Consider the following 23340-nt stretch of genomic DNA (forward strand, 5'->3'; position numbering starts at 1 on the left):
ACCAAAAGGACAACACCCACATAAAAAAGTGCGACCGTCCGAAGCTGAGCGGCCCTTAGTGCTAGTCACGTGACTTAGGTACACCGAGAAAAATTCAGATCGTGAGCTGGGAAGTCAAGCAGATCCTCACTGTTTCAACTCTTTTGTCGTGCCATTTGGTAGCATTTCAGGTCACATTTACATTCCTTAGTCTTACTTTAGATAGAGGAGAGTGTATTTAGCGTAGTTCTAGTGAAACGTTTGCCTGGAGAAGAGAGAATCGGAACCGGGAAAGTGCGGGCGAAGTTGTGTCAGTGCAGTGCCCTCCGCCTGCGCTGTCGGTCGGTCGGACTTGAGTGAAGGAAGACCTGCGTCTGGGGACAGAGCGTGACGGAAGTTTGCAGAATATCTTTCATCTGGTAAGTGTCGTTTTGCCCTGACGTTGTGCCAGTTTCTGTGCTAAGTAGGTATTACACAACGCACATGTCTCTAGTCTAGTCACCGCCAAACGTTGTGACCGGCTTTGTTTACCCGAATACCAGGAAGAATTATTTTGTCGTGACGCCCAAACTCGGTGATCCTTTTTTATCCGTCGTGAAGTTTTGCTACGACTGACATTGACGAAGTGGATCGACATGGATGAGAAACCCGGTTCATCAGAGAAGACATACGTGACATTTGCAGTTGAGGACTAAGGTACTCAGTATCTGTCCAGCCCCGCATAGCATTTATTAGTCACGTTTCCGTTCCCAAGAAACAAATAGATTGATTCGATATGCAGACGGTCGGCTAGTTGCCTGGTGCCAGATCAAGGATTAGGATGCAGGAAGATGGTTCAATCATTATCACAGGGATTAGAGTCAGTTTCTCGCTTATGCTATGGTGATTAGTTAGGTTGGATTATATCAAATGTGCTCTCCTGTACTTACTCACGTATGACAAAAATTCACAGCTATTATTAATGTTACTTTGATGCTCAGTTCATAATTTGCTCTCAGTCTCTCCTACATGGATGTCCATGATGTAATAGGGAAGTGTGATAAACTCCACAGTTACCTTGGACATGTGCAAACAAATCTTCTCATAATTTGCATACCTACTCATTGTATTTTATCACTTGTCAAAATTCCACATTGGCATATTATCATATGTGCAACAGTGCAACTGAACTAACATCAATCCACAACCACACCCCTCCCCCACCCTCCATCTTTGTGTCCCTCCCACATTTGTATATTTTGTGTACCTATACCGGTATATACTAGCTTGAGCAAGTAATGACGTACATGTAGTAATAATGACGAGTCTGCCCTTGTCTATCTTGTTGCTTCTCCCTGCCAATCTGTGTTGCCGCTCAGTTCCTTACCTTATCAGCTCCCCTATCACATCGGCCTGCTCACCAACATTTTTGCCTAATTTCACCAATACATCATCATCGTGACAAGCTTGTTGACTGCACATTCCTACAACCTGAATATCATTATCATACTCATATACTGCATGGTCAAAGCAAACAGTGATATATATTATGTTGTCAAAGCAAACAGTATGAAAGACAATGAATACAAAGTGGAGTATGGAAATATCTGAATTTGAGGATTTAGATTTTCAACAGTACTGATTTTGTCATGCTACTCACTACTTCACTGTATCGGTGAATGTTTTTGCATAAGTTTGGAGATTATTGTTGCCACCAACGAACTGTTCACAAGGTGACAGCAGTGTCAGAAAATTTAGTTGTCCCAAATCCCTTAATGGAGATTACAGCGGTGAAATGTTGCCACGTCTGCAGCATAGTTGAGATCTGGCACTGTACTTATGATGGAAGTCTGACAATAGCAGTGATATGACAACAATTTGCGGTAGGAAGAAAATTGAGTGTTCGCAGTGGTTTTTAGTTTGTGGTTGAATCAGGGTGGTAGGCAGGCAGAAGACAAAAGCAAGCATTTTCAATGTGGTCTTCAATTTAAGTTTGCATTGAAGAACGTGAACATTAAACCATTCTGAACTTAAATGCATTTACAATACATGTAAATGGTTCATTGGTTATCTGAGGAAGAGAATGATGGAAGTATTTATGTCAGGAGTATAGGTTCAATGATGAAACAATCAACAGAGTGTTGATCAGGTACGATAAGTAACAATCAATGTCAATGAACTGTTTGATTGGTCCGATAGTTTTTGTATTATGAATCTCAAAGTGAGTTGGTTCCTAGCTTCAAGACAGAGTAGTTATATGTATTGCATTTTTAACATTAACATGAATTGATTCTATTATACGCATCATCATCATCATCATGTACACATATACACATACTGGCATTCAAATGTACAATAAGGGGGTTCATGGTGTGCAAAATAAGGAATATTGTTGAAAAGCGGATTCGTATCAAAGGAGTTTGAAGGAATGTTCATATATACACATGTCTGTCTGTGTTGTTGGCATAACACAGAGATGAACTCATCAAGCTGATAGATGTAGCTTAGTATGCACGCACACAGAAATACCTCATTGTCCTTTGGTAATAGTATAAGCTCTCAGTAATCTCCCCTTTTTATTGTAGTATTTCATATTCAATACAAGTTTATTTGAGGTCACAGATCTGCGGTATACCTGGTTGCCTTTTATGTGGCAGGAGTCCTGTAATGCCACGAATATAGACATTTCTCCCATTGGGCCCAATTGTAATCTTTCATATCTACAAAGCCATTTTTTCCCCCATGAGGTATTGTGTGTGTTTGGTGAATACTGATTATATCGGTACAAGGAAGTTGATTGAAGAAAAACACAATGAGACAAACTAGCACGAAATATTGTTGAATGGTCAAAATACAATTTTTCTCATATTTACTGGTCTGCTAAGAGATAACCAGAGCTGACAAGAAAAAAAAAGAAATACATTATTAAACTATCATTATTGTAGTGACTATGCCATAGAATTTATAGTTATATACAAATGTATTATGATTACTCATCAGAGGGACTTTGTGCTTTACAAGGAGGGTTATCTCTCTTGAGCTAAGTATCGTATTGCGCAACAGTCGGTTATTGGTTAAGAGGACAGTTCCTCTGTGATTGGATCAAAATGAAAGCTCTTCTATTTTCCATCCAATGAATAGGAAGGTGGCAGGTGCCTCACAATTGTGGACTTGCTTTTGTTTGGTCAAGTTAATGAAGCTCAAATTAACACCATAACAGGGACACAAAGAGCTATTGACAGAGAAATGAAGAACGAGCAGCGATCCAACCGTGTTATGGTGCTAGAATCTGATCTTTTCTCTGGACAGTATTCAGATTTGGGCCAGTGATTGCAAAGAAATGTGATATTTCAGGGTGCATACCATCATGGCAGACAGCTTTTATCTCAAGAAAGGATAGGATGTGGAAGGTACCTAGTAGATGTATTACAGTGGTCTGTGCTGTGTTCAGGGCTAAGTGACTAAGAAGAAGGTCAGACTCATAGATTAGGACTATGTTTTATGTTTTGACATTCCACCGTTCAAATCTTCTTCTTTTATCTGCACTGTAGAAAATGTGTGAGGCAGCTTTACTGGACCATCCTTCTTTTTCTGCTGACTGATTCTGCTCATAATCCAGCTCATATTTCATTATCTTCACATCATTCCCCCCCCCCCCCTCCCTGACCTTTTTGTTCTGTTCCATCTGTACTGAGTTACACTTACAGACAAACATATTCGTCTCCTTCTACATTTTTCTGATTATCATATACCGGTAATCAGTATTTTCTATTACCGTACTGAGAATCTAAATTGTAATGGTTACGAAGTGTTATTATGTATGGTGTAAGATATATTCTGAATAAGATAACAATGTACCCAGGGATATTCTAAATCATATTATACACCCCAAAGAATTTTGATATATGACAGCACTGACAGCATGCTGGCATGACTGATTTCAGACACAATCCATCATTACCTGACATTCAGTTGGTATCCATTATTTTTATACCTACAGTACCAGGTTACCAGGACACAGTAGCTCTGTCTGTCTGTAGCTCGTTTCCCAGAGACCCAGGGGACAATTTAACCCAGTTCAGTAATGAGGAAATCTCCATGGAAGATAAAGAATGCCTCCATGACATGTTTTAGAAGTCCATGTAAGTCGCCTGATTGAGATATGTGCAGAGTCAATACACTTGGGTTGGACATGTTTACAGGTACAGATTGGTTTGGGAGGTTGTAGAAGGTATGACCTTGCAGGGAGGAAATCACTGCAGGGATCCTGCTTGGTATGTCTGATGTGTTACACATACTGTGATTCTTGAAATTTTCGTGGTGGATTTATGTTCTCCAGTTTTCAACATGACTGCTTTATTAGTGTCTCCATTACTGTGCAGTGTGTTACTATTGTGCTATCGTGAACTCAAATCCATTTTTTCCTTAGTCAGTTAGTGCAGAATTAGATCACTGCAAAGTTTTAGATTTATAAATAAGAAATAAAACTTTAAGGCATTTATCATACACTGTAACACATACATTTTGTACAAGTACAGGATATGATGAGGTATTGGTAGTTGTCCATATGGATGTTGCCAAAAGGTGTCCGCGTGTCTAGGTACTGAAGTTACCTTCAAAATGTCATACACATACAACATACATGTACATGTATGAATACATTTATAGATATAGTAATACTTATGCAACTTGGATAGATTTGGCAGTGAGGGATAAAACTGAACTGAATCTCACAGGTGTCAGTGTATACATGATGTCATCTGTAGGTATGCAACTGTTTTTTTTCATTATCTAAAGTGTTGTGTTAGAAACATTTATCTTCAAGTTCAAGCAGATGTTGGGGGAGGCTACTGCAGTTCTTGTTTCTTTCACTGTAACTTTATGTTCGCTGTTTTCACGGTCACCTCTGTGCCGTGAACTTATCATCACCGTGAAAACTGTTGTATTTATTTATGATTCCTTGACACATCTGCTCTGTAACTCACTTCCCGCCACAGTGAAGATAAAATTCAGTGAAAATGTCCATTTTCCTTACACCATGAAATTTTGCTACCTTGAAGATAAAGTGAATTACAGTATGTTTTCCAAGCTGCTCCTTCACCATAGGGAGGTTGTTTGAAACAGAAACAGGCAGCTAGGAAAACATAATGATTTAGCCTCCCTAACATCTGCTTGGTGATTACGGAAGCATTACTCAGCAGTTATGTAAACTTTTCTTAGAGTATAAACACAGGAGCTAAGGTATAATTCTGTAATTGGAGCAACAAAGATTTGCACACAATAGCTTGTGTTGGGTTGAGCTAATGTACATTCTTACTTCATGTAGGAAGGTTCTTTATATAATTGGTGCAGTCATGGCAAAAAAGAATAAAGAGTTAATAAAGCAAAAGTTTGCTTGAAATGTTCAAAGAAAGTTTTAAAGAAAGTAGTTTGATCTTGATAAGTTAAAGTGCACATCCCTAAGAAACCTAACACACATTCAGTGGTTTAAGCCATTGTTTGCATTGTTCCCCGCTAAGTCTACTGTTTGTACCCTTCTCTGTAGGATGTACAAAGGTACACTCAAGGTTCTGTAGGGGCAAGGTGCAAGAACCCACCGTGACATTTGTGGTATAGGGATTGTGTGTCGTGTAAGGATTACAAATTCTACTAACAAGCAAAATGAAGATGTAGAATTTGTGGTCACTGCACCATCTAGACTTAACCAAGGTTTGTATGCAAAATGAGTGCAAGCTTAGATGGTATTTGGTTTGAAAACCCTGCCTTTCAGTGTTAGGGAAGAGGGTAGTAATCATCTGTCTCCTCACCTTTTACAGTGACCTTTCAATGACACTCAACCCTGTGATTTATAGATTTTCTCTTGGCACCTTTGGCATGTATGTGTTGGCAGTGGAGTCTGTACCTGTTAAGTACTGCTGATGTATCATGTTGAAGTCCACTTGGAATATGGCTTGAGGTTAGACTATAGTTTGCATAAGTAGTGCAACAGCTACATGTAGAGACACTTACTGCCAGCACATAATGTTCAAAGTTTTTGAAAAAAATTAGAATCATTTTCCATTCTTGCCTTTGTCCAGTGAACACTTCATGCATATTTGCTATACGGAAATTGCCTAATTACTGTAAATCCATCGGAAACAAATAGTCACAGTGATTTGAATTTGTAGTGGACGGGTAAAAAACCTACAAAATAAAACCACCACAAGCATTTCTAGATTTACCGTACCTTGAGTGAATAGATGCATGACTTGTCATGGAATCAAGACATATTCAAAAGGCATGTACATGCATAAAAAGATTATTCATGTCATGCAAGGGTTATTAATATTTAAGCCAGTAATTTAGGGAAAAACTAAATTTTAGCAGTCACTGAAGGGATTGATCAAATATGACTACTATGCATAGTATACAAAAAGGTCATCAGACCAAGATCAATAAGTGTAAGTGACTTGTGGTTACTGTCAAGATACTCTTAATACTTTTGTCAATGGGAGCAATTCAATGGGCAGAAGAAATGTGACCACCCTGGCCTAAAGGTGACCACTATTCCAGTTTTATTAGGTAACAGCTTGGACCTGCACATTGTCATATTCAAAAGAAAACCAGAAATTGTGCAATAACACAAGATGGTAGAAGGTGTTTTTAAGCAGATTAGAATAACAACAGTATATTGAACAAAGGCCAGATGTCATGTCTGTAGGATGCATAGGGGTGAGATGTATGTACATGTACATTGTAGTACCTGTATTGTATACAATTTCCTTGCATGACAGCTTTGGTACACGAGTACTAGGTGGAAAACACCATACTTCAACCTGTTGTATGTTATGTGGTACATGTACATTGCTATCACATTTATGGTTGTTATGCTGTCTGGGAGCATTTGCATCTATCTAGTCTATATATACAATGTATAGATATGCTAACTCCTTTATTTGAGTATCCGAAGTAAGTTAGTCCAGAATATCAAATATTAATATCCTACTCCTAGTGCCAAAGTTTGGTGTGTTTGCTCAAATAATCTTCATGAAGGTTGCTATGATTATTAGACCCCGTTATAGCAGCCAAAAATGGATTTAGAAGCCAATTGTTTTTTCTTTTATAGAGATGACCCTTGAGTTAACAAAAGAAATCTGATTGAGGTTTGATCAAGACACCCATACCCATTCACCTGTCATTCAGCAGTCCTCTACACTCAGAGAGAACCTGATTTGATTTGTCTGATGAATTTCCCTCAGGAAATCGCTGGCACTTTGTTAACATTTTTGAGTGCAGCCGGAAACTGAATATGGACATGTGTCTTGCACATGAATTGTTGTGACATCACACGAAGAAGTAGTATTGTAATCAGCATGCTTGGAATGGTAAGCTTGGGATGATAATGCTTTGGGTATTCGCAGAGGTAGAATGAAAATGACCTAACTTAGTATTCAAGCAGCTACTAGTAACTGTTAAAACAAGAGCTTTTAAAAAAAGCTGGCGTTTCGGCTACGTTTATAAGTGTGAATTGTCTTTTCCCTTTACTTGAAGTAAAATCTGCCAGAGGAAGTCACTCAAGGGCTGTTCAGTCTATAAGAAAAATTGTCATTTTGGGAAATGAGTACTGTTTTACGGTAATAGAGAAAGGCAGATTGGGGAAAGCAATTTTGAAGTTACGTCACTTAACTTAAGTGCTTTTGAAAAAGCTGGTCTTGGCCTACAACTTGTACTTATTTGTAAAATGTATAATAGGCTCATTATAAAAGCTATCAATGTAATTATGTACATGGTACGCAATAAAACATAAAATTTGAAAAAGCACCATTGAATCATCAGCACTATGGTAATTAAGTGAAATAGAAGTTCATAACAGCTAAGGTTCTATCTAAAATGACTACCAAACGTCAAACAAATCAACAGCTACCTCATCCGTATTATTCTGGTTTCCGCATTTACAACATTTCTTCCTTATTTTCCTGGGTAATTTTGCTAAAATTCATGAAAATTCCCATAGTTTTGTGCCGAGGGGCGCCACTTTCCACGTCCGTGTTGTCTGAATGAAGTCGATACTGAACAATGGAGCATTTGCTACTGTAACAAAGGATCGCTGTTTTGCAAACAACATCAAGAGCCTCTGTTTACATCGGGGATAGAAGTTTAGTGGCGAGTGTTTTGCAAGAATCATCTTACCGCGCATAGGAGCCGCTGCACGGTATTTTCCATTACAATGAACAGAAAAATTCGAATGCCGGGTTTGGAATCTATGAAGTCCTGTTCATAAGACAAAGGCCTTGTATATATTAAATGAATATTTAAAAATAACAAATATAAAATATTTCTTTATTTATTAATGAAAAAATGATATTCATAAATATGATATTGATAGATTAATATAATATCAATATATATTTTTGATATTCAATATCTAAAAAGAAAAAAAAATCCATGCACGGACACGAACCCGGATCTTCTGGGTCCGAAGTGCTTCGCGTTGCCAGATCGGCCAAGCTGCGGTACGTAACTAGTCACTCTGGACGTAATGCTATAACCTCACTATATGGTATCATTTATGCCGATTTTTGGTCGTTTTCTTGACGAAATCATTTTTTTTCTTCTGCAATCTTGTGGAATAGATGTGATATGGTCATTTTTCAGGATATCAAAGTCCGAAACCACAATGCAATGATATTTCCGAACAGTTGTAGCAGTTACATGCGGTCGCCGTCCTGTGTCACATGCAAATCTAGCCTGCCTGCCTTTTCGTGCTCTCTTGCCATATAAGGCAACGGCTATACAAGGATTTGAGAACGTATTGCCATATAAGGTCTTATTGTGTGCGACACAGTGTTGAACCAAGCTTCCCTGGTTCCTTCCTTGAAGGTAAAAGCCAGGACAATGCGTTCCGGCGCGCATGCGCCGAAACGCAAAAAATGATTATCATTACAGGTCCTTTAAGGTTGTTTATGTGAATATCTAGGCATGTTTAACTTGATGTGGAGGTGTCACCATATTTGGTATTCATGTCACTGTAAGTCTAACATCTCCATCCCATAGAATGGTGAATCACTACGTACAGGGATGTTGTGTTTTCCCAATTTAGCTGTCAAAGTGGCCATGGCTCACGTTACCTTTTTCATCCTGACTGCACTGATGTATTCCCAAGACAAAGTCAAGGAAATCATGTTCAGTCCTGGTAACACTAATGGCATTATGGAAATTTCCCCATGGCAACCATCAAAATGCCATTGATGTTATGTAGGCCCACTATGGTTGCCATGGTAACTTGGACAGCAGATGTCCATTTTGGTTTGAGTGCAGTGGCTATGTTGAATATAGCATCAATGGTTTGGGGCAGGAATATGAGATGATGACTTGGCTGTCTGATTAATACTGGGAGCTTGGTGTGCGCATGGTAAGTCAAATTGGATCTGAAGTCTTTACTGGAAGGCCTAAGATATTGTTGTCCTGCCTTTCAAATGTCGCTTAACCAGGTTGCAAGATAAGTAGGGGGAACTACATGTTCATGACAGAAGGCTGGAAATCCTGATCAGGGTTTAGACTAGCCTGGTAATCATACCATTGGGAAAACCTTGGTATCACATCACAATGCTACTGGGAGTGTTGCACCATAGGCCCGTCCAAGCACACAACAATTTTTATGGTGTTTGTTTCAGTTACTTCTCTTCCATTTGTAGTCTCTAGTGTTTGACATTGGCCATTTCTGATGCTGACAAAGCTGAGTTTGCAATTGAATGCGACACCCAAGCTCCTAAAAGTTTTAGTATAAGCCCAAGTCTGAATGCAGAACATGCAAGAACTGATCCCAGAGGACAGGGATTTGAATTTTAAACAAACTGATCTACCTGGTGTCATAGCGCCAACAATTGTATGTACCTGTATATATGTATGTATGTATGCATGCTATTAGTATTAGGACTGCTACATGCTCTATCAAAAGTACATGCCTGGGTGTGCTTACAGTTCTCAAATTACATGTAGTAAGTAAGAAGACTTTTTCAAAAAGGAGGTTTCTGGATTGACTTAGAAATATTTGTCCTCTATTAGCCACTCAACACGCATGTTTGCACTTCATTAAACATTAATGACTCTTGACAGTTCCTCAGCAATTTTATGGCCTCCATCGAGCCATTGAATGTTAACTTCCAATCTCAAGATCTAGACGAATTTCCATTGCACGTCATCAATTAAGTTCAAGATTAGACTCTCCTAATGTTACTCATTTGGATGAGTGCTACTGCTAGGTACTAACAGGCTCAGGTAGTTCAGTCCTATTGTTGCAGCTCCTCTACTTAATCATAATGGGCTGCTCCCGGTAACTATCATTTCGTATATTGTGTGTTTAGTTTTGTCTAACCTGATACCTTTACAAGTAAAACAAATCAGGCATTCCTCAAAACAAATGGTGGAAAACTGTGTACACAAGTTTTTGCTTACATTACAGTTACACCTTTCAGTTTCAGCTAGCTCTAAGACAGATGTTCCAGGCAACTGTAGGGAGGGCAACGCTAGTACACGAATAAAGAAATGGCTTTTTCTTGTTGTACTGTGTTGTGCTGTGTGCATAACTTAGCAACTCCAGCCAAATTTTCATTTATGAGTTGTATTGTACACACGTGTGTATGTGCATGTTTATTAGGAATCCAGGTACATGTACAGTCAAACCTGTGCAAGTGACTCCCAGTCTACATAACGACCACCTGGCCTCTGTTTTTTGGTGGTCCCTTTGCTGATTTTTCCCATTGACACAAGCATTAAGAATCCTGTCTATAGTGACCACCTGTCCACACAGACCAGATTTTCGTTGTCCCCTGATTGGTCTTCATGGGCAGTTTTGACAGTATAAAAAATATGCATAAAAATGTATACAGATATAACTTGTAAATGTTGTTGTTTTTTCCAGATATGAGACCCGTGGCCTTAACTGTCGTAACATATGCATTAAGACTCCTGTTTATAGTGACCACCTGTCTACATAGACCAGATTTGAGTGGTCTTCATGGACAGCTTTGACAGTAATTGTTGACTAATAGATGTCGTTGTTGCTCCAGATATGAGACCCGTGGCCTGAAGTGTTGCAGCATCGTGCAGTCCTGACATCACGGCAGCAGCCATGCGGGAGGAAGATGTGGAGACAGCCATCAAGGTCGTCGTCGTGGGCAACGGTGCCGTGGGCAAGTCCAGCATGATCCAGCGCTACTGTAAAGGCATCTTCACCAAGGACTACAAGAAAACCATCGGCGTGGACTTCCTAGAAAGACAAATAGAGTAAGGATACTTCTTGATGTTTTCTTGATAAGTTACATTGTGCATGCACCTGTAGTACCAGATTTTGCAATAGGAGGAAACAAGGATTTCACAGTGCTGTAAATTCATTGTTGAAACAATTATGTAATATGGTAGTCATACAAGGGAGATATATTTTCAGTGTTAGGAATTCTTGGTGGACACATTTTTAGTTTAAAGTGAAGCCTGTGAAAATAAAACCACTGCAGGTGTTTCAAGATTTACAGTACACATAGAGTTCAGGAGAAAATTGAGGATAACTTCAAAGCTGTTGTTTGATATAAAGAAAAGAGAGTGCAGCTGAACTGTTAAAAAAACATTGCTTGAACTAGAATAATAGCACTTAACAATAGAAAATAGGAACAGGCAACTGTAGCCTAAGTGTCATCGTAGTTAGTTCCAGGCTTTCCTTTCACAGAATGGAAAGCCTGGAACTAACTGGGATGACACTCAGGCTAGGGCAACTCCATACCTGGATAGGTATGTGATAGTTCAAATGATTGATTGAGTCAGTAAGTCGGTACCTGTAAATGAATAGACATGAAGAATTCAGCTTGGCCTGTCATTAGAGCTACATGTAGGCTTTAGTCCCTCCACTGTTTGCTGTACTGATGGTGGATTTCCGGCATATTCCTTCTTTTATGGCATCACTAAATATAAATCTCATATCCAAGCCTAGGAACATATCAGTGATGATGTAAGACTATAATTGCAATCACTTCTGTAAATCTTCATTTTAGTGAAATAATACTTCTCTATCTTTTGCCTGTTATTGCTACCTTATGTGATACATTGTATCTTTATACTAGAAAGTACACAGTATACTACTAATCTAATTTCCATGTAACTTTATCCAGCTGTTTACCAAAGTGACTACCTATGTGTGAAGCCTGGTTTGTCCAACAACATACTCATGTATCCAGGTACCAGGGTTCACAGTGCTATGTGACCTGTGTGATCATGGTTCAGTAACACCTGTCGTATTCTCGCTCCTATAAGATAGCTGCCAGCTTCAAATGTCCCTAGTTCTTTCTTTGAGTGGTGATTCCATAATGCATATCCAGAGCATAAAATTGCAGGTGGCTATGATAATTTTAAGGATATAAATTTACTAAAGATTTGTGGAACCAAATTCTAATGACTTTGAAGTGGCGGCTAAAATAAGTTTTTCAGCAAAAATATTTTTCCAGGCTAGCAGTGATGGATGATCATTCAGTTAATGACATGATTCCTGTTCATGATTAGAAATATTGAAAGGATCAGAGGCTACTGTGACCTGGGGGATTGTGTAACAGTGGTTTTGTGGTGGTAGTTTAATCTCGATGCTGACGTAGAAAGGCAAAATTGTAATGCTTGTCAAGCTCCCAGTTCCCAGATCACTGGGCCTTTCTCCCCAGTGGCCCATGCATACTGTCTGGCGCATGGATACTGTCTTGGCGGACATAATGATTTTGCCAACAGAAGATTGCTTGGAGATTAATCCCAATGGTACTTTGCCTCCTCCAATAGTTCTGTCTAACTGTAGGTAGCAAGTATATGAAGTGAGGAAAGATGTCAAAGCAATAGGAAGCAGCTTTGGAAGAATAACATTCATTCCATCATAATACACAACAGAGTGCCAAATCTGTAACAGTGGCACTCCTTGGGTCACACAGCAGATAAACATGGGGGTGGGGCAGGGATTTTACTGGCCATTTATTAAAACAGCACCTCATCTCTCTAGATGTATAATATTCATTTTATTCATGGCTCAAAACTGACTGAGTCGTTACAAGCGTCCAGACTTCCTGTTGATGGAACGATGTGTCTGCTTCATTAAGTTCAAGGCTTTGAATGAAGAGAAGGGAGACAGACACTTTTGATGTACGTTCTATTCATAGCATGTTTGTCTTTACCTTGCAGAGTGAACAATGAAGACATACGGTTAATGCTGTGGGACACAGCTGGCCAGGAAGAGTTTGATGCTATCACAAAAGCATACTACAGAGGTGAGTTATTACATGTAGCTGCGCCAAGAAGGTTATATTTTCGATAGCGTTTGTATGTGTGGATGTTCGGATGTTCAGATGTGAAGAGCATAACTTGAGCAGGCCTGGATGGATTTTATTGATATGTGGATAGGTTTTGATGAGACCTGAAAATGATTAAATTTTGGGCCCTCTAGCTGCATGTTACGGTACTGCAGGGGAACTTCCTGTTTTGATATCTCGTGTTCTAGTTATCTTTGTATTGGGCTGGTATGATTTCTTTTTTAATCATTAAAGTATGTTTAAGATTTGTTGGTATACCCTTTTGTAGATGAACATGTTTACTATGTCTTCATAAAATACATGGGCCATGTTCAAGAGAGAAAAAACATCAGATGGGCATGTTTGACAGAAACAAGGCCAAGGCCTGGTTGGAATTAGAGAGGGGATTATCAGAATACCTTCCAAAGTCTGGGTGTGCCATCAGTAATCCTGAAAACCCATAGAGAATGTCAGTCCAGGGCTCGAAATTAATTTCGGACTCAGAGTTGGTGCACTGATGTACCTAACCTAAAATTTAGGTCGTAAAAATTTAGGTACACAGAAAAAAACAGAAAAAATAATTGTGCATAGAATGCCTGCAAAACCTTACTGCCTCTCCTCAGAGGTTGAATCTGAAACACAATAGCTAACTTGAAAATCTTAAACAAATAATACAACAAGGGTTTGATTATTTTTTCTGACATTTGAATGTCAGGAATATGCTGTATACTAGTGTACAATGTAGTACATGTACCTCTACCTACAAAACTCTGCACAACAATCTAGATCAGTCCAAAATGAGGTGGACAGCTTCAATTTTTGGTGTACCCGTGCAGTGTATTTGGAGCCCTGCAGTCTTGGCCCTACAGCATCAAAGAAGTTTCGGGAGTAAACCAAAACCTTTTGAAGTTTGTTGACCCTGTCATGAAATCCCTCTGGTCCTCTTCTTGTCCACACCTGCACAGGTAAACAAAACACAGGTACTGTTAGGTAAGCATCTGGCTTCTACAAGTACCTGTACTGACTGCTAAAATTAGACCACATCTATTTATTTGCTTGTTTTCTGACATCTTAATGTAAAGTTTTGGAAAGAGGACAAGTTGGAAACAAAGGAGTTTGAGAAAAACTTGAATCTGACAATGTGCACTCTCTGAAACTGTATGTACTAAGGTGAAGACTCTCCCCTTAGGCTCTCTCTTAAGTTGTTCTTCCAGTTTACCATGTTTGTGTGTACCCAAAACCCAAAAAATACAATTTATGTGGGCTAATATTTGCATAGCAAGCCTGCATTAGGAGAAACTATGGCTTAAATATTGAAATTTGTAAAAACCGCTGTTATTTTTGCAAGACCGAGAGGTTTAGAAAATAAAAATGCTCAGAATGAAGATACAAGCTTTGTCCTCCCGCTAAGCCTACCCTCGTTGTTGTTGTTGCCAAGTTTTAACAATGTAAAGAAGCCAAGCATGAAGTTTGGAGTAAAGCTATGTTGTACCAACAGTGGTTGCCAGGAGAATGGCATGTGCTTGCATACTGCATGCTAAGCCACAGCAGAACTTGCCTCAGGCTGCTGAACGGTCATTAGGTCACTGCAAACCATATGAAATACAGTACTTTAGATTCAGTCATTTTTGTAGGGATTTAATTTCGTGGTAGGAGTGGATAGGGATTTTCGCTGTGTTTTTGAGTTTGCGGTTAAAACAATGCTGTAGCACAAAAACACACGTTTTCGCAGTGCAATAATTTTGCACGAAAATAAAACCACTGCAAATATTTTCTAAGATATACAGTACCTTATTCCCACCTTTGTGTCTGCTTTGAGTATCATTAATATCCGCCAAATTCATATGTACAGTCCAGATAAAACAATCTATTACCATCACTTGGCTTGATGCTTATTTATGAGCCAGAAAAGTGCTTCCATGTATAAATATTTTATGACGTTCTACTGTCTGTACTGTGGCCCTTCGTGTGAATTTGACTTAAGTGGTCTTGGATGTCATAACATTTCATCAGGCCCTTAACCTTTGGCATGCTGAATTATTTGTGAGGCAATAAAATCTTATTAGGCAGGCTAGCCACATGACCAGACACCGCTGCTACTGTAAACATACTGCAACGATGAAAAAAGGGATTCTTTCTTAGTATCTACTATCTAGGAAATTGTGATTTTTCAATATATGATTGTAGAAGAGTCCTTTGAGTCTTACAACTTTTGCAAAGAAACCACCAAACAACCCAAAAGCAGCATGAGAATGAGTACACATAACTTGAACATTAACAAAGGAATAAAACACTCTCCCCCTCTTCTAACAGATAACAGTTTGGTTACTTAAGATCTCCTACTTAAACCTTAAAGGACCCATTGACCCATTCAGAACTTAACCCAACCTGTATACACACACCAGGGTTTAGTACTGAAGGTGCTGTGAGGTAGGGTGGATTCCTGTACACCAAACATCAACAAAATCAAGCGTATGATCAGTCAGATAAGTTTGAATATCCAAATGAGCTCGAGGTCTTAACAGTATAGCATTTCAATTGCTTGGCATTATTGTTCTGTTCTTGGCCTCTTTCATGACTTCTCTGCATGGGTAACCAGTAAAATTGTGGGTGGATAGCTTGTTGGTTTTAATGCTGGTACATGGTACAGCTACAAAGCTACAAAACCGGAAATTAAATATGTTTTCAATCAGTAGTGCAGAAAGTTTAGAATGTACATCACCAGCACATTTTTGTAGAATGCATTTTTGTAGAATGGAAACATATTTTTCCCTTCATGATTAGTTATGTGTACATATTTGTAGAGTACTACCAAATTGGAGGACTTTTGTAGTGTACAGAGGCCTCCTGAACAAACTGTACACAACTTCACACCTGATAAGAATGACTTGCATTTTGAACGCTGTTGATGTAGCTAGTAGGTTTCCTTACTGTTCAAGTTACCTGTTCTTTATAGATTTCTATAGGACGTTTTTCACAGCCATGGAATATATTTCATTTTGTTCATGTGTAGTCGTAGTCAAGAATTTGTATTCCGGCACTAAACGAACCTTTTGCCAAAATATTAATTGTGTAACAGTGTGGTTCAAGCGCCACTTACTGACGAGTCTAACTGGTCCGGACCTTTTAGCTTTGTGGTAAGTGCGTTGGGTTTGTACGCTGGCAGCCTGGGTTTGATTCCCGGGAGCCTCGAGACTGTACTACTCACCTTGTGCGTTTCAGTTGTACAGTTTTGTGAAAATGGAGTGATTTTTTCTCACCTCCCAGGTGCTCAGGCATGCGTGCTCGTCTTCTCCACAACAGACCGCCAGTCGTTCGAGGCGATAGAATCTTGGAAGGGAAAGGTCGAAGATGAGTGTGGCGACATTCCCACAGTCCTAGTACAGAACAAGATTGATCTGGTAGAGGACGCCAAAGTAGAGACGTAAGTCCTTTGGTGCTATGATTGGCAGCGGATTTGTTTATTTGTTTATTGAAATTCTCTCACACATGTGGATGGGGTGAGAGAACAGGTGGTAACGCTTTTTCTAGCTCTCACCCCAGAAACATATACGGTACATCGTCAAAAATTGTTAAACATTTTACACAACACATCATAAAAGAACATAACCAACCATAATTAGACGTAAGTAAACATATTACACTATATGTTATAACATGTTTCGGCCCTTTACCAACTCATCCCATGGCTGGATGACAGTTTCTGGGAAATATTAAACTTTAAAGATTCTTGCACAATTTGAGATGATACTGTTTTCCTGGAGGTAACATGTGTTTATTTGTTTGTTTGTTTGTTGATTTCTTGCAGGGAGGAAGCAGACACCTTAGCAAAAAAGCTCAAACTTAGGTTTTACCGGACATCTGTCAAGGATAATCTCAATGTTGAAGACGGTAAGTAAAAAGATAATTACAGGTGAAGTCGGACAAAGATTGGTGCTTCAAATGTGGATGATTGTTTACTGTTTACCTCTCATCTGTCCCATTGCTGCTTTACAACTATGTTATCTCTTGGCTTATCTCAAGAGGCAGCAGAAGCAGGTTTTCTGGACTGTGTATATAGTACATTGTAGACTGTACTCTTATGACCTTGTTCAACAATTAATTGTCACAACACTCACATGATTATAATTGATAAGAAAACACTGTGATAACAAAATGATACATGTATCAGGCAGACAAAAGAATACCCAGAAATATCGCCCAGTTAGAATACCTGACAGTAAAAACAGTTATCATTGGAGAGTTCTCATTTAGAGATCTCTCCTGTCATTCCAGAGGAAGATGGAACAGGACATCTGAAGATGAATTGTTCTCATTCTAAAAAAGATAGACAGTTGTTTTCATTTATTTATGTATTTATTCATTGGTTTGGCTGTTCAGCACGCACAGCCAGGGCTGCCCAACTTGCCTGTGGCTATTACAAATGTTAGCCCTGCTGACAAAGACAAGACATTACAATGGAATTTTGACATGGACAGTAAAACGAGCTATAACAGTATTCAAGTACATGTACATGACGTTTCTTCTTTATTTCTCCAGTATTCAGGTATCTGGCTGACAAGTACCTGGAGAGGGTCCAGGCCATGGTGGAGGAGGAGCCACAGACCAACCAGTCCAAGATTGGTACGTTACTGAGGAGGGGAGAGGGGAGGGCTAAGGGAGGGGTGGAGGGATGAGAGATGAGTGGGAAGGGGTGAGAAGGGGAGGGAAGGAGTAAGGCCTAAGGGGATGGGCAAGAGGAGTGTAGAGGATGGAGGAGCGCAGGGAGATGGATGGGGAGGAGAGATGAGATAAATTGAGGGGAGGGGAGGGAAAGGAGAGAAATGACTGTGGGGGTTAAAAATGTTTGGAAAAAAAAGAAAGAGAAACGAAGACAAGGAAAGAATAGGGAGTATCATGGAAGGAAGGGAGTGGGGAAGAGAAAGAAGGAACAGTGTCACTTTGTATTTCAAGATAACCTGGAAATGCTGAGAATAGAGAGAATAACAAAGAAAAGAGGGACAAAAAGAAGTAGAGTGGAGGAATTAGGAGATAAGTATTTCAAATCACTTTGTTGCAAATAGTGATTACTTTATCCTCACACTGGTCCATCCCTTTGACCTCAGGCATGTTCAACACTGTCACAAGCAATGCCAACTCCTCGGCAAAGAAGAAGGAGGACAATGGGACCATCACGTTGTCGGGACCCAACAAGCGCAGAACCCACGGGAAGAAGAACCCGCTGTCCATGCTGGGGAAGTGCCAGTTGTTGTGATGTCTCATCCCCACCCACAGGCCCATCACATTCAATGCTACATTCTGATGGGATAACAAGATGGTTTCATATTTTCCAGAGAGACCCTCTGTACAAAATATATCCAGGAATTGGGCTCTTGAAAAGGCTTCTCAGTCGGAGAATGAGCTTTTGTAAATGTGCTGTAAGCTTTGTAGTCACTGAGAGTTTTTGCTAGGATCTTTCATTATGCAACTAAAACAAAGTGCAGTTGTCCCACATTTTGTACAATGGACTTATTATACAGTTTCAAAGTCATCTTGTAATTTCTAATTCTTTATTAACCTTCATTGAAAAAGATTATTTTCTATTTGAATGAAATTGATTGTACATTCCACATCAATGAAAAATCAGTAGTTCTTGAAATGTAAAGCAGACTTTGAAGCTGTGTTCAAGCAGCATTAGTTGGGACCAGTTAAGTTTAAGGTTTATTGTATGAACAAAAGAAAAGGAAGATGAGTTGAGAGAAGGCTTGCCAGTCAGGTTACAATTGATCTATTGGTAGACCCAGATACTGCAGTACATGTGAAAATTGTTATAGGGGGACTCAACAGGAGAGGAAAACTTAAAATTCCTGTTGATCAACTAATCTTGCTCGGTGTCACTGACAAAAAGAAGTGGATGCTACTTGAAACGTTTGACTATTTCCAAAATCACATCCAGTTGTTTGAGTAATTTCTCTTTGGTGTCTAACCTTCATTGACATGGCAGAGGAAAATGTTTTGGCTCTGTAGGAAATGTTTTTCAGAATTAAAAAAATAATTGTATTTGCAACTTGACATTGAATTTGGACCCCCCCTTTAAGAACAAGCACCAGATGTCTAAACCACAACAATCTCTCCCCATCTTTCTCAGATATATTGATGGTATGATGAACAGAAAAGTAAACTCTATTTGAGCCTTTGGATCAAAAACAAAATGTGCATGAAACAGGCAATAACAAAAAGATAAACTTTTCGAGATATTATCCTCAATAACTAACCCATGACAACAGGATTTGATCAACCTAATGCTGATAGGAAGATGGAGCATTCCAAAAGTCTTCTTTTTATTTTTGAAAAAGTACACAGAGGACCAAATGATACACTCTCTTAGCCTGGTTAACTTTCAAATGTATGACTTGATTTTATGGTTCCAAGTGCAGACGTTTTACTTACGGTATTTTGTGGTGATTCACGCAATACATAACCCTGGTTGTTGAGGAAATGTTTTGATTGGCAGTTGTGAAGTTTTCTTGTCATAAATACATGCTTAGTGTTGAAAAATGAAACTTAAGGGTCACTTAAATGACACTTAAAGGTCCTTTCCGTCCAGGTACTTACTTCACATTTTTTCCAAGCAGTTTGCCAATTTCATGGGATTTACAATTCAAAAGTATCAATTCTGTGAGGTATCAAACTACATGGTACAAATCATTGCAGTTTTACAAAATGTACATGAAGTTTTGACTATTGCACTTGACACTCTAGGAAAGGTGGAAAATATGTTTTTAAAAGGACTTATGTTCCGGTTTGTTGACTTATTCGTGGGACCATTCTTGTCCAAAAGTGTAAATGTTTTGAAAAAAAATGGATGCAACATCCTTGACAATGAGATTGTATAACCTGACGTTCCTCGCAAGGAGGGATACAGATTGTAAGGAGAAGAGAAGGAATCCTCCATCTGATAATGTAAAGATGATATTTTGATATGCTGTATGTATGTGGTGACTGATTGATACTTATTAACCCTATAGGTAGACGGGGCTGCTAGTGGCAGAATGTTTGGATTCTTTTGTCAGTGTTAATCCCATGCGAGGGTGGCAAGTCGACTACAGGTTTGCGATAGCAAAACTTGTATTATGTCATAGTCTGCTTTACTCAATGGGGACAACTGGTGACATAATTTGTAGGTTGTGGAAATATCACGGAGTGTTTCTTTTTTCCAAATGTACATGAAATGAAAATATCTCCATTCCCCGCCCTCTATACGGATTACACTGACAGATCCCCAGGAAGAGTAGTTGTGTTTTTAAAAGTTTAAACGTGTAAACATTTGTTTTTAGAATTTTTGCATCATTTTGTAACTAATTCATGGTATGACATTGATGTAAGTACAAGTACATTCCTAGGTGGCCACTAGATAAAGTGCTATAGTACCTTTGTAAGATGTTACACTGTGCTGAGTTAAGATTCCATCTGTGAGATACCTTTGCCATCTAAGACAGTGAAATTTGTTCCTCAAATTGAAACTCATATGGACTCAACATTCTAAAAGAAGACAATGCACAGAGACCAAAGAAAATGCTAGGAGGTATGTTTTCTATAAACTTTGATAAAGATTCTTTAATGATGGTGGTCTACATAATGTTTCATCACATCCAAGGAATACCAGGTTTTTCAATTGTTGCTAGAAAATCTGGGGAAAAATCATACCCTTCAATGAAAGGAAAAATCTTTCCCTTTCAGACCAGGGTGCTGAATTTCTTTTTGCATTGACTTGTGGACAAACACTTCATCTGGATATGTGTTTGGTCATCGAACAATCCAACATTGCCAACTCTTGCAGTGTTCATTACTAATTGGAACTGTTGAAAAAATGATTTGAGGTCCATTACTTATTGTATCAGAAACTTTCTGTGTGTTGACATGATACCTAAGAAAGCAAGGCATCGTTACCTTAGAGGAAATTTTGTAGATGTGTGGTCTCAACCAGTGCCATGTTAGAAGTGACCTGGCATCAGCTATGTAGATAGGGACTATCATTGATTTCGCTATTTTTGCAGTGTCTTCTATAGATATATTACTCTACTGCTGCTATTAAACTATACATCCCTGTACTAATAGTATCTGTACAAGGACTCACTGTGTGTGGTAGTCCTTTATTATGCAATGTATTTCAAGTCCTGTCTGTCTTTGTCTAGATGTTACTGTTTTTTAAACCTATGCCCTGGATAATGTTAGTCATTTTCCTACAGGAATTCCATGCCATTTTACCAGGGCTAGTTTTAAGTCACTACTCTGTGTTAAGACAGTGATAAAGTTGTGGATTTGAGAACTTATGCGAAAAGAAGCCATGACTTTTTTATCAAGTATGTCACGTCTGAGACTGGAACTTGTATACCACTAATGGCTTATGTGTTGATTTGTTTGGCATATACCGCTTGGAGGATGCTATACCACTTGAAAGATGTCATCAGGTTTAAAAGTGGACCAACTGCTCATCTCTTGATGCCTAGAATTCGAAATTATTCTCTAACATCCACATTTCATGCTTCTCTGATTTTGTACCAACACTAACCAAATTGATGTTTCTTGTATATGTATGCTGAGGTCATTTTATGTCATGCAGCCAGTTGAATGTACATGTATTCAAACTGAAGGCCTACTTTGCTGTAGAACTACAAATTTCCAACCTGGAAATGTATCATAGTAAGTTCCTGTGCACTGTACAAACCACTGATTTTCAATTTGATATATTATGTGACTAGTTCTCTGGAGCAACTTGTTTGTAATTTTAAGAACCACTTGATCATTAGGACACATGGATGATACCACCTGTTTTAAACAAACATAGCTTTCTTATGTTTTGCAATGGACATGCCCACAATATATCTACATGTATGCTGATGAACTGAGTGTGGTTTGACTTCATTTCTGGACTCTATTGTATGCAAGGATAGTCTGAGTACCAGCCTCTGGGGTGACCGCCGCTGGCTCAATTTGTGTTGCTTCCTTGGGTAGCAAGTGACAAGAATTGAGCCAGCGGTCACTACGGAGGCTGGTACTCAGGCAAATGCAAGGAATATATGCAGAATGTTTACTTGTAATAAATAAGATAATCTGAAAACAGGGTGATGTGTTTGAACCAAAATATTCAAGTTCCTAAGTACCCTAAGTGGGCCATAGACAAGGCAACCGCACCAAAGCCCCCTCAACAGAACAACAGGAACCCGGGGACGAGAGAGAGGGACAAAGGACGCATCACCCTTCCGTACATCAAGACCGTCTCAGAACCCCTGCGCAGAATATTTGCTTCACACGGGATTTCCACCAGCTTCAAACCTACGAACACACTGCGACAGCTTCTCGTGGCGCCGAAGGACAAAACCCCAAGAGAAGAGAAGTGCGGTGTAGTGTACCACATTCCGTGTCAGGGAACCACTAGACAAGGGACTTGTGAAGAATTCTACATTGGTGAGACAGAACGCTCATTGAGAACTAGATTCCTTGAACACAAACGCCCCAGCTCGCATTCGTCTGAAGTCTCTCAACACATCCACATTGAATCTCCGGGCCATACCGTTTCGCTGGACAAAGTCAGAATTCTGGACACTGAACAGGACTACTTTATGAGAGGTATAAAGGAGGCCATATATATCAGGGCACTCCAGCCGTCACTCAACAGAGACAGTGGGCGTTATAAACTTCCTGGCACGTTTGACCAATTGCTGACGTCACGTATCCGCAGTGACATGTGTCAATAGAGTCACGTGTCCGTAACTCTCGCGAGTTTACGTTCGGCAGTGATTGGTCATTATTGATCCTGAAGAAGGCGACAGTGGTCGTCGAAAATTCGATCCGTGAATACCTTAGTGTTGGAAGAAAGTTTAGCATTGTATTATATTCAAGTTCCTCTCAAAGTCCTATAAACTTAGTCATTGTATCAAAAGTTAGTGCCAAAATTTAATTCTTATGCAATCAAAGATAATCTAATTTCCTCAAAATCATCATTAATTAACGGTCCCTCCTGAGCACTCAGTAACATACTCTAGTCCTACCCAGTATAACCAAGGATTACAAAGATTACATTGTAAATGGTACAACTGATTGAAAGTTG

The 23340-nt window shown here is 39.2% G+C and overlaps 1 protein-coding gene across 1 annotated transcript; it reads left to right on the forward strand.

The window, feature by feature from the left end:
• Positions 1–53: 53 nt before the first annotated feature.
• On the forward strand, positions 54–22134 carry LOC136428709 (ras-related protein Rab-23-like). The gene is made up of 7 exons (XM_066418426.1): positions 54–398; positions 11007–11223; positions 13144–13229; positions 16518–16674; positions 17059–17141; positions 17790–17873; positions 18356–22134. The coding sequence occupies exons 2-7, from the start codon at positions 11069–11071 to the stop codon at positions 18502–18504; spliced, it is 714 nt and encodes a 237-aa protein (XP_066274523.1). The 5' UTR covers positions 54–398; positions 11007–11068; the 3' UTR covers positions 18505–22134.
• The last annotated feature ends 1206 nt before the right edge of the window (positions 22135–23340 follow it).

The sequence above is a fragment of the Branchiostoma lanceolatum genome, chromosome 2 (assembly GCF_035083965.1).
Source record: "Branchiostoma lanceolatum isolate klBraLanc5 chromosome 2, klBraLanc5.hap2, whole genome shotgun sequence".
In the NCBI taxonomy this organism is placed as follows: Eukaryota; Metazoa; Chordata; class Leptocardii; order Amphioxiformes; family Branchiostomatidae; genus Branchiostoma; species Branchiostoma lanceolatum.